The sequence below is a fragment of the Gymnoscopelus braueri genome (assembly GCF_963280865.1).
Source record: "Gymnoscopelus braueri genome assembly, chromosome: 7".
NCBI lineage: Eukaryota > Metazoa > Chordata > Actinopteri > Myctophiformes > Myctophidae > Gymnoscopelus > Gymnoscopelus braueri.
The window spans coordinates 31,963,474-31,980,768 of NC_137608.1; the positions used below are offsets into that span (position 1 = coordinate 31,963,474).

General features: G+C 41.2%; 1 protein-coding gene across 2 annotated transcripts in view; it reads right to left on the bottom strand.

Moving 5' to 3' along the window:
• Positions 1 to 763: 763 nt before the first annotated feature.
• LOC308088025 (transforming acidic coiled-coil-containing protein 1-like) overlaps positions 764 to 17,295 on the bottom strand; it is a 28,955-nt gene continuing 12,423 nt past the window's right edge. For both annotated transcript variants that reach the window (XM_080432344.1, XM_080432345.1), the window contains exons 2-13: positions 16,971 to 17,062; positions 14,077 to 14,566; positions 10,980 to 11,034; positions 10,179 to 10,248; positions 8,519 to 8,571; positions 7,185 to 7,319; positions 6,230 to 6,306; positions 6,086 to 6,129; positions 5,589 to 5,749; positions 4,371 to 4,477; positions 3,887 to 4,007; positions 764 to 3,738 (exon numbers count right to left, since the gene is read on the bottom strand). In XM_080432344.1, the coding sequence (XP_080288470.1) occupies positions 3,670 to 3,738; positions 3,887 to 4,007; positions 4,371 to 4,477; positions 5,589 to 5,749; positions 6,086 to 6,129; positions 6,230 to 6,306; positions 7,185 to 7,319; positions 8,519 to 8,571; positions 10,179 to 10,248; positions 10,980 to 11,034; positions 14,077 to 14,566; positions 16,971 to 17,062 (1,474 nt within the window). In that variant the 3' untranslated portion in view covers positions 764 to 3,669. The remainder of the gene's footprint in view (positions 3,739 to 3,886; positions 4,008 to 4,370; positions 4,478 to 5,588; positions 5,750 to 6,085; positions 6,130 to 6,229; positions 6,307 to 7,184; positions 7,320 to 8,518; positions 8,572 to 10,178; positions 10,249 to 10,979; positions 11,035 to 14,076; positions 14,567 to 16,970; positions 17,063 to 17,295) is intronic.

Genomic DNA, 17,295 nt, shown 5'->3' on the forward strand with positions numbered 1-17,295 from the left:
GTTGAAAACCCCTGCTCTACAAGCATCAGATAGTGTGTAGAAACTTACTGTGGCAGGCCAGAGAGATAAGTAGCAGTAAGGCCAGGGCAGTCTTCATGCTGGATGGCCGACAGGTCGCTGTGGGTGTGGAAGTCAAGTCCAAGAACGGTTGAGAAGGTTCCAACCGAGGGGTCGGGTGGGGGTTGTCGGGAACTGGCATTATGGTCTTATCTCTGTAATCTGCGTTAATGTTGCTCAGCCAGCACCATGTGGTAATGGACTTAAGCTCGCTTTAACAATGACACAGTTCTACTTACTGTATATTGTTAAAGTTATATATAATACCTGTAATTATAGTGTACAATTAGCATTGCTGTGCATTTATTTTGATGAAAATTTTCAGGGATACAGATACAGTTATGCTGTTTATTCTACAGTGCGATATAGCAGTGCTAACAATGGGCAAGTATTGGCTGATGACTCTAGACTTTGTCTGTCCCCAAATGTGTTGGCTAACTCAAGGTCATTATCAACCAACTCAGAGAAATATGTCTATATTTGTGTGTGGGTATATGTATTTTTCACATGCTGGTATGATAAAAAAAAAGCCCTCCGTATAAATATATAAAATAAGAGGATACGGTTGACACAAAGCAAAACTCAGTGCCCTCATAAATATTGTCAAATACAGTATTTAGATACAGGGTGCCAGGTTGATCTGACAAAAAATTATAATTATTTGTTACATCCAATAACACTTACAGAAATTCATCAAGTAGCCAGGTAGAACAAATAATATTTATTTGTATTTTTTATGTATACACAGTCACAATGTTAGCACACATTGAGTCAATACAGTTGGGTGATTACTCCTAATGTACAGATAGTGAGCAAAATAAAAAAAGACATACACATAATTGGCAAAAGCAATATTTTGTTAAACAAAAAACAAATTGTTCAGGTAACCTTCCCTGAGAAAGGCCCAAAGTTAAACTCTGGTATGTGTGTGGCTGTGTTATGAATGAATGGAAGAATGGAAGAATGGAAGAATGGAAGAATGGAAGAATGGAAGAATGAATGAATGAATGAACGAACTAAAACACAATTCTGAACTACAACCACTTCTATGCTATCAGTTGTAGATGGAGGCGGACATTATTGAAGTATTTTCTAAGCCTAACTATACTCACATGTGTATTAACAACCACTCTCTGTGCACAGTGAAGCTATGTAAATAAACAAGCAAAGAAATTGCATTTATCAGTTAGAATACATAGTGCACCACTGTATATAGTCATTTTGAGACCTCTGAGAGTCCCTGAACAATTATCCTCATCTTCACCTGTCCATTACAAAACAAAACCTCTTAAAAATGTTTCAATTAAAACAACCTCACTGACTGTGTTACTGGCAGGAGGTAAACATGATCAGGGTCGAAATGAATCAATCATAGTCTATAGTGATTGAGTAGTTTATGGAAAAACAAATAAATGGCTACACTATTGTAGCACTCTCTAAAATAATTTAATATTTAAATATTTTCATCCAAAAATACATAGTAACTTAATTATTTCCAGTTAGTTTAGAATTCTTTACTATCTTTCAAGAACACAAAGTGGCTGATGTTCTACATGGGTGGAACGTAGAACATGGGATTCTTTCACATCTTATTACTTTGCTTTAAACTTTAACTTTAACTTGCCTCTATTCTGCATCCAGTTCTAGATTAAACACTATTTGCAAATACCTTTTATGGTGTGCTTTAACTTACTTCAGTGACTGATCAAAAATTATTTGATTTCTCCTACTGTGGTATACCTCATTCATACAGTATGGCAAATAAAGGTCAAAACAAACAATTACAAATACTTGCTATTAATAGGCAATCTATAACAAGTCTGGTTGATGTGTTGAAAATGTGTGATGAGTATAGAGCGTCGCAGTTCCCGCCCACTTCCGGTTTTTTTTGGTGCCGGAAGAAAAAACTCAATGCATTTTTCCATTGACATTTCCAAAAATATTCATATCTATTAATTTAAGCCTCGAATCAAGCCATCATGAGAGGACATGAATCATGACCATAGAACGTTTTTTTCTGTGATTTTTTTTTTTAAAAAACGGCAAAACAAAGGGTATTTATTAAATATAGTATATCATATAATTAAATATAAAATAAAAAAAAATCACAGAAAAAAACGTTCTATGGTCATGATTCATGTCCTCTCATGATGGCTTGATTCGAGGCTTAAATTAATAGATATGAATATTTTTGGAAATGTCAATGGAAAAATGCATTGAGTTTTCTCTTCCGGCACCAAAAAAACCCGGAAGTGGGCGTGAACTGCGACGCTCTATACTACATGACTGTACGTGATTGATAATTAAAGGCCTCTGAGGTTAATAAAAGCTTTCTTTTTCTTTAAAACTCTTCATTCAATACAGCTGTATTTTAAGCAGGTAATCTCTATATACTTTATTATATGACGAATAGCAAAAATAGCCTATCTACAAGCTCACAACGCCTCGCATCGTGATGCATTGTGAGCCTGTAGATCTGCTATTTTGGAAAATGTTTGAAAATTTCAGGTTGAAAGTGGTTCAGCTTGAATTCAACCCTGATTGTATGCAGCGTAATAACAACAAGCTTCTCTATCAGAGCAAAAGTCTTATTTACGTCTAACAGAAAATTATATCTTTGAGGGTGAGCATGGAAGGTTGCAGACATAAAAAATATATTTTCTGAGGCTCATCCAGACATAAGCTTAAATTACAAAAATTAAATTACAAAATCATTTCTACAAGGCCTGACATCATTCGTCTGGAGGGGGTCTGCTGAGGAGGAAGAGACTGGGAACCTACCGGTATATTGTTACAAGAGGTTCTTTGTTTGCTTGCATGATAAACTAAGAGTTAAAGAGACACTCTGGCTTTCTAAACGGGTAATACAAACACCCAATACAAAACGGTCACATAACAAATTCTCAGCTGAAGCAGTAGTGTGTACAGTGCATGCTCTGGTCACAGTGCATTCACTGGGAGTAGGGTGAGATATAGGTGGTCATTTTACATATTTTATATGGGGTTGATCTGTGCATAGGCTAGCTCCAAGGTGCAAATCTGGTAGAGCAGGGGTGGGCAACCACCTCTTTTGGATCTACCAAGTGATCAGATTGGGCTATTGAGGTGATCAATTCAGTTGATCATAAACAATCGTTATTAACCATTTTTGTTTGTGCATAAAACTGAATCTTGATCAGATATTCAGAATTTAACTTATCTTTATTTCTTTTTATTTTCCTAAAATTAGCCTATAGTAGATCGGCTATTAGAAAGTAGCCAATCTACAAGCTCAGAAAGTGACGTGTAGTGAGATTGCAGATCTACTATTTCCACTATTTTTGAAACATTTCAAAAATAATGTAGATTTCTGCCTCTAATGGCATGCCCAAAATAAGGATGCCAGACTGAAAGTGGTTAAAGTATTCTATTCTATACTTGTATTATTCTAATTAGCAGCCAGCAGTATTATAAGATGTAAAAGCAATGGTGGTTTTCACTGTCTTGCACTAGGTGATCACGACCTTGGAAAACGGCTAAGTGATCATGTGCCCAAAAAGGTTGCCCACCCCTGGTCTGCTTCTCACCGGGGGATGGGTGGTGCATGCACTGGTTGTTTTAAATCAGTCTCTTTTACTCTATTGTTCCCATCTTGGCAATCAACTCATCACAGATCTTGGTGAGCTCTTCAATCTCTTGACCCTGTAAACGCATGACAGAGGAACAAGATGAGAGGGGAGGCATGCCTCTGCAGAATCAATACATCATATGTCTGTCAATGCAATCCGATAACATTCTCTGCCATGTTTCTTGTCAAAATGACATGAAGCATTATAGGGAGGTCAGTCACCTTCTGCTGCAGGGCTGTCTCCATCGAGTCCACCTTCATTTGCTCCTTCCTCAGGCTGGCGCTCATTGCCATGTTCTCTGAGCTTGCCTTTGAACGTACCTGGGCGATTTCCTCACTGGCCCTGAGAGAGACATAGCGAGACATTAACCTCTTGAAACCTAGCATCCCTAATCTGGGCACCTCATAAGGTGAACATAGATTATTTTCGGCAAAGAGATTTGGTATAGAGGGAAAAAGGAGCGCACCAAGTACGAAAGCCTGGGGTACCGTACTTATATGGTTTAAGTGTTAAAGGAGTAGTTTGAAATTTTCAGGTTGAATGTGGTTCAGCTTGAATTCAACCCTGATTTTATGCAGCACAACTAATAACAGTGTGGAGTGAACTACTCCTTTAAGTCAAAATATCAACATTATGTAAAGGTTGTGTTTCATATTGCTTACAGTGATTTGGCAGGGCAGAGGAAATTAGCATTTTAAAACATACTTGTCTAGTTTCTCCTCAGCATGGAGTTTGAGTGTGTGGTATCTCTGCTCCTCCTGTTTGACTCTGGCCAGGTACTCCTGTGCACACTTCTTCAGCACCTCTTCATTCTGCACAGGAACAAAGAGAGTGTTCACACACTACATTAACATTTCAGCCAACATAGAGATGGGGACCAGAGAAAACACTGAAAAACAACAGTGCGCAATCCAGCTGAGTTAAACCTAGGCATGATTATTATTTATTATTTATTATAATATATTTTTCTTCTTATTTTTTGATCATATATATTTATTTTATTTGTTTAGGTTAGTTATTTCACCGATCAGGTTCACATGAAGGAATGGGAATAGTCCTCGCCCAGCGTCATTTTGAAGCGACAGGATTTACGTATGACATGCTTACGACGTGTCACACAGCTGGATCGCTGGATCACTCGTGTGGAGGAGGAGAATTTATTTGTCACAGGAGAACAAAAGGATAATATGTCTACGTAACGCATTCCAACTAAAGAAATTCCAGAAAGGAGACATGAAGGATACACTTGATGTAGGAGTCCCAAGTGCAACAACAGAGATCACACTCCCCTGCCAACTTACCACCAGCGAACACGGCCATTTGTGTTCGTTGGAGCACCCAGCTAAGCCAGAAGCACCACAGCGGATTCAAACCCCTAAGCCCAACCCCAATACTTAAATTTCCATCCTCGTGTCCTCAACTCACGCCTTAGCCCCACCTCCGAGTGAGGAGGTGAAAAGGACAGGCGAAGAACAGAGGAATCGATCAAGTTCACTTTATGGAATCGGAACATTCCACGCTCAGTTAGTGTCATTTTGAAGCCACGCAAATAGTTATGATGTGTCTCACAGCTGGATCGCTGGACCGCTTTGGAGCCTGGAGGGTTCTCATGTGGAGGAGGAGAATTTATACATAATGCATTCTGGCGAAGACACTTCCACAGACATGAAGGATACACTTGATGTATCATCGCTGATACTCGCTACAAACAGCACATTTGGGACACGAGTCAACGCTGAAAATATCTGGGTCATGCTGGAGGATGGAGTGTGGAGGTGGGGAGGAGGCATAAATTTGAGTATTGGGATTTGGATCTAGTCTCTGTGGTGGTGGGAAAGAACTGTATCCCTGTGCTACCTGCATGCCCCATTATTGCTCATCTTAACATTTTCCTTCAAGCCCTTAGCCATTAGACTTCATTACCTTCTTAAACCCCTCCACAGTGCTCTTCAAGTTTTCATAACGACGGAACAGGTCAGACAGAGAGCGCTCCACAGAGTTCAGGTCTGACAGTGCTGAATCTTTCTCCATTGATACCGCCTGCAAAGCCTTCTGGGAACTCATGTTGTTGCGCTGCTCATCCTCTGAGAAAGGAGAAGAGAAGCAGTGACAGTAAAGTAGTTTTCTTTAGATCAGAATCAGAAACGCATTTATTTAAGATATCTTTTCATGTACTATGAATTTTACTTGGTCCTTGAACAACAACAGCTGTTCATAGAAGTCAAGCAGATCAATATACATAAAGATGACATGCAGAACGGACCAGACCTCACAAGTACAATTATGAGATACAAATAACATAACATGTAATCTGTAATCAGGATGAAGTGGTTGAAGAGGTGATTGCTGAGTGGTCATAATTTGTGACTTGTGTATTATCAGATGAAAGTATTTGCATGTAACAGAGGGTCTTTACTCACCGATCATCTGAGCAATCGTTTTTTCATATTCTGCAACAATCTTCCTGTAGTGAGGAAAAACACATACCAGCCACAGGTTAATAAATCAACTAAATCTTCTCACTCAGGTTCAGTCATTCAAATGATGAATACCAATGTGTTTACCTCATCTCTGTGACTTCTTCTCTGCTGTCCACACATTTCCTCTTCCATTCGTTTGACTCCACCTCCTTAGTTATAATCTAGAAAAGACCTCTACCATGAGTGAAACTAATAATAAATGAAGAAATCAAAATACGACAACTGAGCATATTTACGCGGCTGCCATTTTACTCTTACTTCATACTTGGGGTGGTGTAGAGTCTAAAGCATACATAGGCAGAGCAAAACTATTTCACAGAACTTAAATCATCCCTGTCCACCTCCCGAAAATGTTCCCCAAATGTTCCCCAAGAGTGCTCACATAGGATCACTTATTCATTTACACGCGTGTGCGTGTGTGTGTTTGTGTGTGTGTGTGTGTGTGTGTGTGTGTGTGTGCGCATATGTGCGTGTGTGCGTGCATGTGCGTGCACATGTTTCCTTCTTTTGTTCTTTGTTCTGTTGGGGATGAGGGGAGGGTCTTATAAAAATAGAATACAAAAATAAAATTGAGATTCACCATCAGGTGGAGAAAGAGCAATATAGAGCTGTGTGAATATGGTCAATAAGGGTATATTTGTATTTAGTGAGTGTGGAATAGGATGCTGTAGACTCAGACAGTGTAGAGCGGTGGTTACCATTTTTTTTTGCTCAAGACCCTAAAAGAAAATGTTTGTCCGGGATCCAAACTAGTGAAAATAGCAAATCTACAAGCTTGCAGATCTGCTATTCACTACTTCTTAAACTTTTTTATTTTTTATTTATGAAAATGATTCCACCTTTTCTTTTTTTTTGATGAAATACTTAAGTATTTTGGAATTGTTTTTAATTGATGAAAAGCTGTGGCTTTTTTTACTTTTTTAAATCTTTTGAAATAATATTGGTTTTAAATGTAGGAAAAAAGGGGATATTTACTCGCGACCCATAAAAATGTGTCCGTGACCCAAAGATGGGTCCTGAGTACTGTAGAGTACTGTACCTCCTCTCTGATGAGCTTGAGAACGGCATCCTTCTCTGCCTCACTGATGCAGATGGAATCCAGAACCTGACTTCCTTTCTTCAGTACCTCATTTTCTCCCAAATTATTGTTGTTCAGTTTGCAAGGGTCGTCATACTGGTCAGAGTGGGAAAAGCAATTCAGAAGAAAAATCTCATCATTATCTTGACATTTGGGGACATGGTGTGAATGGGTCGATACCATTAAACTCACCCAACTTTTAAAGTAGATTGAAATCTTTATGACATATCTTTATAACAGCATTATAATAAAGTGGTAGGAGATTAAATTAAAGATGCTACAACAAACAAATGATTATAAAAACATTTAACAACTAAATTGCTTTTTTATTATTAGTGAGTAAATCTATGTTGTCATAATAGTAATAACAGTGTTGTTATTTGTGCTGAAGCTTAGTGCTTTTTATATCTCCCACAACTTCAAACAATGTTGTGCGCCTAAAATAGCCAACCTACTTATAGATTGGCTATTTTCAGCATGCTACACCATTGCTACACCAAATTAGTTATTAGTCATTTATCCTTTTCATTCCATGTTGTTCTCATTCTCTCACATCTGTGATGCTTTTTGAGCTTGTAGATCTGCTATTTTTGGCGTGCTACATCGCCAGAGTATAAATAAATTAGCTTTCAACAGTTTTTCCCCAAACTCCCTTCTCTTTATCTCCACATGTCCTTCCCCTGGATTATGACAGTCATATGCTAATCTCATGAGTGATAATCCCAATCCTTATGTCACCAGAGTAGATGACAAGATGGCACGAAAGGCCCTGCTGCTTTTCTCATGTTAGGATTGCAGAATACCATAATACCAGATAATGATACAGAATGCTCTCTCCTGCTGTTCCTCCTTTTCACCTGACCAGTCATTTCATAAATATATATTTATATTTATATGCTTATGTCTGCTTCGTCAAGATGTTAAAACAAGGCAACCTATTTCATGCAGTGCCAGCTGGCTGAAAACAAACACATTTTGTCACAGTGGAATCATTAAAGCTATGATGAGTGAGAGTGAAACATAGTGATCATGGGGCTTCAGCAAGGCTTTCTGTTTCTTGACGTTAGGGAGTAAGGGAATTCAAGACATAAAGATTAAAGTGTTCCCCAGCTCTACCTAGTGGTAACTAGAGGGATCACAGTTATCCCCAGTAAATGAAATATTTTCCTCTTCTAAATGCTGTGAGTGTGTGGCAGTTGGATGATATTAGTAAAAGTAATGAGAATATTTTCACTTGATTCATACATTTGGCGCATACATGGCACTGCTTGAGATTGTATGAATCAACTACTTACTATAGAAGAGCAGTCTGACTCCAAAGGTCTGGATGACACAACACCCTCTGGGCCTGTAAATAACCACATCACATCTAATATTAACATAGACACACTAGTGAGGGAGCTTGTTATCCCATACTTGCATTGAGGCTTCTGCTCAGGGCCAGTATCATACATTCCTCTTTTTTTTCCTATACACTGACCAGCAGGTGGCAGCACTATAGGAAATTATAATCAAACTGTAATCATTACTTCTCTAAATCACACAATCAATTTATTATGCCCACACATGCCAATAAAGATGCTTGATCAAGAAAGCAGAGGACTTTTTTTTTGACAAATATTTATAGCACATTGGTAAGGCATGTGTATGATCATCTTTTTATTATTATTATTATTATTATTATTTAGAATTTCTACAAATTTAGCTCCAGTGAGGAGCCCCCACCGGGAGGACAAAGCCAGGGCCGGATTAACCCTTTGTGGTGCCCGTGGACAGCTCCCGGACAGTATTTCGGCGCTGTTAACTCACAATAGCCTTTTTTTTTTGGCAGGTGTTTGGTGCCCCCTGCCAGCATAGAGGTCTGCAGCCCCTAAACCCTTCAACAGTCCCCTCTGACAGGCGCCGCCCCAGGCCCAGCCCATAGGAGTACAATATGTGATTGTGCAGTGACAAAGACTGCCCTCCCCACCCGGCTATAGAGTAGGGATGATAATCAATATTTACACGACTCTGTTGCCATCTAAGAAAGCAAAATGCTAATGCCTATACATTAAAATACCAGTATATCAATGTGAGAACGGGACACAGCACTACATGACCCCACCATAACACAGAGCCACAAAACAGTAGATAAGGTCTCCTTTAAAATAAAATCTGGCAGTTGCAAATGCTGCGTCACACATGGACCAGTATGATCTGGCTGCTCTTCGTCATAATAATACTGCTTAAAGGGGCATACCATTATAGAGTCAAGCCTAGCTTCACACTGCTGTACTATATGCTCATTTCTTATCTCACAGTCACGAGCTTATGTGTGGTAAATGATTGAGGATGGGGTGTGTGTGTGTGTGTGTGTGTGTGTGTGTGTGTGTGTGTGTGTGTGTGTGTGTGTGTGTGTGTGTGTGTGTGTGTGTGTGTGTGTGTGTGTGTGTGTGTGTGTGTGTGTGTGTGTGTGTGTGTGTGTGTGTGTTCTCTCAGTAAAACAAAGACGACATTCTCTCTGCCTGAAATTGATCAAACCAATTGTTTGCCCAGAGGGAAGGCAAAGCATACCATCTGTACTTAAACAAACAGCTATCTGATGACAGTACAACTGAAACTCCAGGCCACAGCTACTGTCTGGGTAAAGGGTACACAGGAAGCAGGGACATACGTGTGTAACTGAAAAGCCCCCTGATATTAAGACAGTATACGCACATTCGCACAACAACATCATTGACCCTGTTTGAACTGATTTTATGCTAACTATATCATATATCTAGGACATTACTGTTAACATTGCCTCCGCCACACTGACTGAGATTGCACCACGTTCACCTCAGTTTTACACTTTATATTTGCACTTTTCTTTTTTACAGCCTTGTCTCCTTAATTTTTCAGTGCATTGACTGGATAACATTTTTTATTGCACCTGCAGTGACAAGAATTGAATTGAATTTGATTTGATTTACTCACTGTCTGGTTTGACAACAACACTGCTTGCTAACTTCTCCTCATCTGTAGCATGGCCTCCACGACGGTCATCCTTCAATAAGAGACACAACAAAAACAAATGTTTATTTTTCTCTCCAAGAATATCAGGTACGTTTCCAGCCCTCAATACTTTTTTTAAATGTTTTTCCTGCTTTCTCCCAATTTAGTTGTTATGCCAATTCTCAATTCTCTCATGTATTCACTGTCACTGCTGGTTGGTTGGTCTTGGGGAGGGTCTACTCTAGACAACCAATACCCGGCGTGACGTCATCATCAGCCGTTTCTTTTCAACTGACTGTGAATAGTTTCACCAGGAGGGACACGTAAGGTACACGATATCCTTTAACCACTTAAAACCCCAGCATCCGTATCGTGCGGAAAGCTTTGGCTGAAAATAGCCGATTGACAAGCTAACAACGCGTCGCAGCGCGACGCGTTGTTAGCTTGTCGATCTGCTATTTTCCTGCGAAAGCTTTCCCCACAATAACAGAAAACAGAAAGTAGACTAGCATAGAGCCCTGAGGGACTCCGCTCAACCATATGGGGTTTAAGTGGTTAACCACTGAACAGGTACTCCGACCAAAACTGTAGGAGTCACTAATGCGTCAATAATGCAGCGACAGGGGAGTCACTAATGCAGCGACAGGGGAAGTACCCCTGCACCACCAAGAGGCCACATCAGGTTAGTTTAACAACAGCTTATTTACAGGCAAAACTCGTTCTGGGTGAGAGTCAGATTTGAACTCATTTATGACTGAACACAGAAACACCAGTAAATCCTACCTGTCCACTTTTGTCCTTTTTCAGCGACAGGTTCTGCTTCACCTTACAGGAGTTCCTGAATACAAAGAGATAAAAGGTCAATACAAAATACTGTCTGTCTGTCTGTCCATGCAGGTCAGCAGGATTCCACAGGAGACTCAGTTGGAGCGTTGCATGCTGTGTAAGCACTGGACAGTGTTGCTGTATCGGACGGCGAGGAGAGAAATTCAGACCTCGTTGATTTTGCTCTGTGCGTCTCTGTTGAGCTCTCATGCTCTGCTAAACGTGCTCAGCTGCCCAGTGGAGAAGGCAGATTGATTGATTGATTGATTGATTGATTGATTGATTGATTGATTGATTGATTGATTGATTGATTGAAACCTTTATTTCAGGGAAATCCATTGAGACCAGGGTCTCTTTTTCAATGGTGCCCTGTGTACAAAAAGTGCCCTGTGTACAAAAATTTACCACTTAAGGCCTAAATACTGTACTTCATCGTACGCAAAAGAGCAAAAATAGCTTGCGTTGTTGTGAGCTTGTACAGCGGGCTATGCTATTTTTGAAAATGTTTACACATTTTTGGGTGGACATTTTCGCCTACAATGACAAATAGGGAGGCAGGTTGAAAGTGGTTCATGAAAAAGCCTGGGGCCAAAAGGAAATAATAAGGAGAGTTGCTAGTTGCATTAGTGTGTTAGATGATATTTACAAGGTTTCCTCTCCCTCTCTCTTCCTGTCTCACTCACAGTCTTTCATCTACACAGTACAATCCAGAGTGTTATTTTAACTCTGGGGGGCCTTGCCGCTTCATTTCCGACACTCTCAGAGTTAAATGAACACGCCGGATTTATACTGTGTAGCTTCTTTTCTTTTGCACTGCACTTCCGAGAAATGAGCGCCCTTGTGTTTATAACTGACTGTGGTAGGATTTACAAACACATATGCCCAGCCACATATACACAAAAGAGAGTAGTCACCACAGACGCACACACGCACGCACGCACACACACACACAGTTCTGCAGTACTTACAACAGAACACAGAGGAAATGGACTTGCTCTGAAGTCCTGATGCCACACAGACAGAGAGAAACAGAATGACATGTATGGAGTATGAAGCCCAATTCATACTTCATCGTATGACCGCGTCGTGTCGCATGCCAAAAATAACAGAATTTCGCAACACCGTCGTATGACAAAGTATGAATTAGCATTAAAGGACGACTTCACACATTTTCAACCTATCTTCATATAAATGGTCCTCACTAATGCTCATTATAATATGGTACCATTTCTGTCTACTCACTCTGTGTCTCAGAGGAGGGCGGTGGACAGTTCAGAAACCCGCCTACCAGTGACATCATCGATGGGGAATCCAAGCTAATGGGAACTGCAGGCTTTCTATTCCTGGAAAGTTAGCATGCTATAACGGAAGCCATTGTTGTAGCGTTAATAAAAATCTAAATAAAGCATATGAAATCTTGTTTGAAAAAATAAACCTGCCTAACGATGATGTCACTGCCATAGAGACACACGGGGACTACAAAATTCACGCCCACTTTTGAGACAGCGCCGCACTCGAGGTCCGTTAGAATGATGAACTGCAGCTGCCAATGCATTCCCTATGAGAGGATATGAGCGTTAGCCTACTTTTAAAATTATCCTGCATTAACTGAAGACGATATTGATTTAAATAAAAATATGTTTCCAAATGTATGGAGTGTCTTTGTCAACATATCTTCTTGTTTTCTTAATAGTTGATGTGTTTCACATTTAATTTGCCACTTTAACGAGTTACCCATAATGCTAACACAGCAGAGGGTAGACAGCAGACGGGCATTTCAGTGACATCACTGTCTTTACGAGTGCCGAGCGCCGACCAGTGGCGTACCCACTGTAGAGGCAGGAGAGGCGGTCGCCTGCCCAACTAAGATCTCGCCTCCCCTAAATAAATAAAAATAACCCGAAAATGTGTCATTGCGTGCTTAATGTCCTCAAAGTCACGCATCCAACAAGCTTTGAACTGAGCAGATTGGACCTTCTGTTCCAGAGATAATGACCAAAACCTATTGAAAACGGCCACTTTCGCCAGTTTTCTGGGTATTGAAAACCTCAAGGGATGCGTCCGTGACGTATTTACCATGCGATCACTTAAACTCTAGATCTCCGATGCTAGCGATTTTGACATACTGATGGAGTATATTATAGTATATTGTGGGTAGTATATCGAGATGAAAGATATGGGACATTAAAAAGGACAAATTAAACAAATGGGACAGATTATTAGAACACAAAAAAAATCGCTACAGCCTCAGTAGTTAACCAGTGAAATGACGGTATTTTACAATGCCTCTCATAGAGATTGCATTGAGAGCTGCAGTTCATCGTTCTAACGGAGCCCGAGTGTCAAAAGTGGGTGTGGATTTGTAGGCCTTCCGCTTCCGGCCGTGTGTCTCTATAGGCGGGTTTCTGAAGTGCCCAAAGCCCTCCCATGAGACACAGACAGACAGTAGAAAAAAAGGTACCATTTTATCATGAGCATTAGTGACGCCCAATTATATGAAGATAGGTTAAAATGGGTGAAGTTGTCCTTTAAGAGAAGACACAGGAGAGGATGAGACATGGGCTAGTAGGGCCAACATAGAAATAAGTGTTGACACTTCCGTTGAAAGTGTATTATTTTTGTCGAGCAGTGCTTGTCCAAAGGTTGTGTGAGTCTCTCTCACCATCATCATGCTAGTACACGTTCTATCCACTGATCTACACGTGATCATGGGTGCTTGATTCAGGCGTTCATGTTCTTAATGATTTAAAATGAACCATGAAAGAAGAAATGGGGGTTTGAATTCTTAAAGTGAATGGTGTGTGTCTGTTTTGTAAGTTGTGATTACAGGAGCACCTCCTTGGCACTATGACCTAACTAGCACCAAACCAATAGTGATTTTCTTGTGCATGGAATGAAACATTTCCAAAAAAAATCCATTGGTCAAGTAACGTTACTATGGGTTGCAAGGGTGCATATAAATGTGGTCCTTTCTTTGGTGAAAATAGGGCTTGTTTCAATGACAGCAAAATGTACGTTTGCGATTTTGCATTTACATCTTGAATGTGCTACTCACGTTATAACGGTGCTGTTGGTTTTTCTGGGCGACTGTCTCACTGTGTCATTTCCATCCAGGTTACAGGTCAAATGCGCACCTGAGAGGTCAGAGTTCATGTTGCCATTGAGCACGTCAGGGTCCACACAGAGGTCATGGTGGTTGGCGTTAAGGTTGGAGTCGGGGCTAAAGTCAGAGGTCATTGGACTTTCATCATCCACCTCTGCAGGGTCAGGTCCGTTCAGGGGGGAGGGGACAGACAGTGACGGGGGACGGAGGGCTTGAGACCGGGACAGTGGGGTGGAAGAGGACGGTCTGTCTCCTGAACTGGGTTTGGTGCTCAGGGTGAGATTGAGGTTCTGGTCCAAAGCAACGCTGCTGTTGTTAGGAGTGCAATCCGTGAGGTTGTTCAAGGCGTCAACCTCCCCACGCGAGACAGGACGGACGTCCCGATTAGAGTTCTTGTCCAGGAATTGGTGTGACGTCAGGTGTCCATCATCTCCAGGACGAACTGTGTAGAAGAGACATTAGTCTTATAGGAGGTTTGAAGCCACGCCTTTTGCTGTCCAGCTTCACAATGCTAAGCGCTCATTTACATCACATTGAAACTTGAAGCTAGTCTTTTGCATCAAGCTGGGCAGTGTGAACAGAGCTTTATTCTATCGCCCAGCATGTCTGTCCTCCAGCCAGTAAATCCTAAACTCTTCAAACCTTTAGCTGGCTAATGATTTTTAACTTCAGGGTTCAGGGATTTAACCTCAATTGAATGGCCTGTCCGTCCCCCTCCTGTCAGAACACTTAGAATGGCCTCTGGCTTCCTATCAGGACACACTGAATAGTGCTTCACATCCTGTGTCATACCATTAACAGCTAGCAAAGCACCCCAGCGGTGGGCTGGTCTCCGTTGAGTCACTGCGGCTACACAGCACTCTCTGTTACTGAAACATACTGTACACCCGACCCACCCACCAGAACACCAGGAACACAGCTCTACACGCAATAATGAAAGTACCACAGGGAGCTCCTCCTCTGTTCTCACATATTTACTGTATTTCTGTTGTTTCATTCATTCACCTGTTTAATTGTTCTTCATTTATTTATTCCCTCTTCCTTTTCCCAACATAAACACGCATGCACAAAGCAGGGCAGAGATATACACGGAATGAAGTAATTGTGGTTCTATTTTGGCTGGGATATATATATCTTAACACAGTCTGATGGAAAGCTTGAGTGTGTTTATGCAACGTTTATTTTGTATATGCAGACTTATCTGATGTTATGAGAAATGGAGCTGAGTAGTAGAAGTATTTGCACATATACCACCACCACTACACACACACACACACACACACACACACACACACGCACACGCACAAGCACACGCACACGCACACGCGCACACACACACACACACACACACACACACACACACACACACACACACACACACACACACACACACACACACACACACACACACACACTGTGACACACACACACACACACTGTGACACACACACACACACACACACACACGCACACACACACGCACGCACACACACACACACACACACACACACACACACACACACACACACACACACACACACACACACACACACACACACACACACACACACACACACACACACACACACACACACACACACACACACACACACACACACACACACCCTTCAGGGACAGCGGAATAGAGCTGGAGGAACCACACCCTGTCCTGCAGAATACACCACCATGTGGCCTAGCAACAAAAACAACATCAGGCCCTATTACAGTTTAACTACCGGACGAGAAGAGGGGAAGAAAGAGAGGAGAAAGAGAGACAGAGACAGAGACCGAGACAGACAAACAGTAAAGAAGCAGAATCAGAGACAGAAAGCAGGCAGAAGTTGGATTTATAATTTGTTGCATACTGGTGTCACGCAGTGAAAACAGCAGATCTACAAGCTTGTAGATCTGTTACATTTTGGTGCCAACACCGCACACAACGAAGTATATCAAGCCAATGAAGCCATTGAGATGTCCTGGTAGATCAGTGGAAACAGCAGGGTTCTAACATGTGGTTGATGCCACAGACCGAGGCACTGAATTCCCAGCAGAGTACTTTGTGGTCTAATCATAGAAGAGCAGACGGTCCATGTGTTCAATGTTTTATTCATGAAACTAACCCGGATTCTTATGCACGCGAGCTGCATGTGATCGTGTTATTGTTAAAGCTACTCTGTTATTGTCTGCACCAGGTACTCAGACAGACAGAATAATTTAAAAATGATGATCCTCCTTGCTTTAAACTGCCCACGTTGTCCCATATGGTCCAGTCAAAACATGTTGGATTTCAGCAAGCCTATAGGCTTTCAATCCAGGTCAGCTGAAGTTAATCCTCGAGGTGACACAATCAAACTAGCAAATAAAATATTAATAATAATTTGGGATTGTCTGTGTCATCCCTATTATTGTTATAATTATAATTATTTACTTATTTATTTATTTAGTTAGTTGTTTTTTATTTGATCGTTTTTTTTGTCTTTTTCTTTTGTTTTGTTTCAGCACAGGAGATGCACTCCGGCTTATCTGTTGCTATGGAAACCCAGGCACAGCCTCATCTTGTGTCTGTGTGGGTGAAACCAGGACAAGGGAGGGGAGGGATGGTGGGTGGTGTGTCTGGGACAACGGTAGTTCTTCAAAAGAGAAAGGAACACTCAGGGGACTCAACAAAGAGACAGGAGCCGCCCCCCCCCTTCTCCCTTCTCATATATCGGTTGATTTACTATGCCTGTGCCTAATAGGTGAGAGTTCATTTACTTTACATTTCTGAGTGAGCCCGGGTTCCATCTGTGCAGTATAAATAGCAGTGTAGCAGCGTGACAGCCAGCCAGCTGGCCTTGTGACCTCACCTGTGCGGTTGGAGTTGTCCAGTTGATTCAGCTGCTTCAGAACGCCAGGAGACTCTGCCTCTGGTGTGTTAAAGTTTGACTCTGAGTCAGAGCTATGGAGAGACAACGAGAGAGAGAGAGAAAGAGAGCGAGAGATATAGACAGAGATAGAGACAGACAGACAGGCAAACAGAGACACAGAGAGAGAGACAGATAGACAGAGAGAGAGAGATAGCCTATCATGAGAAATCAAGGCGATATAATATGGAAATACTTGAGTCTGTGATGAGTGCGCTTATATCTTCAGATGTTGGTTTGCTAAATACTACTGTCCATTGGCATTGTT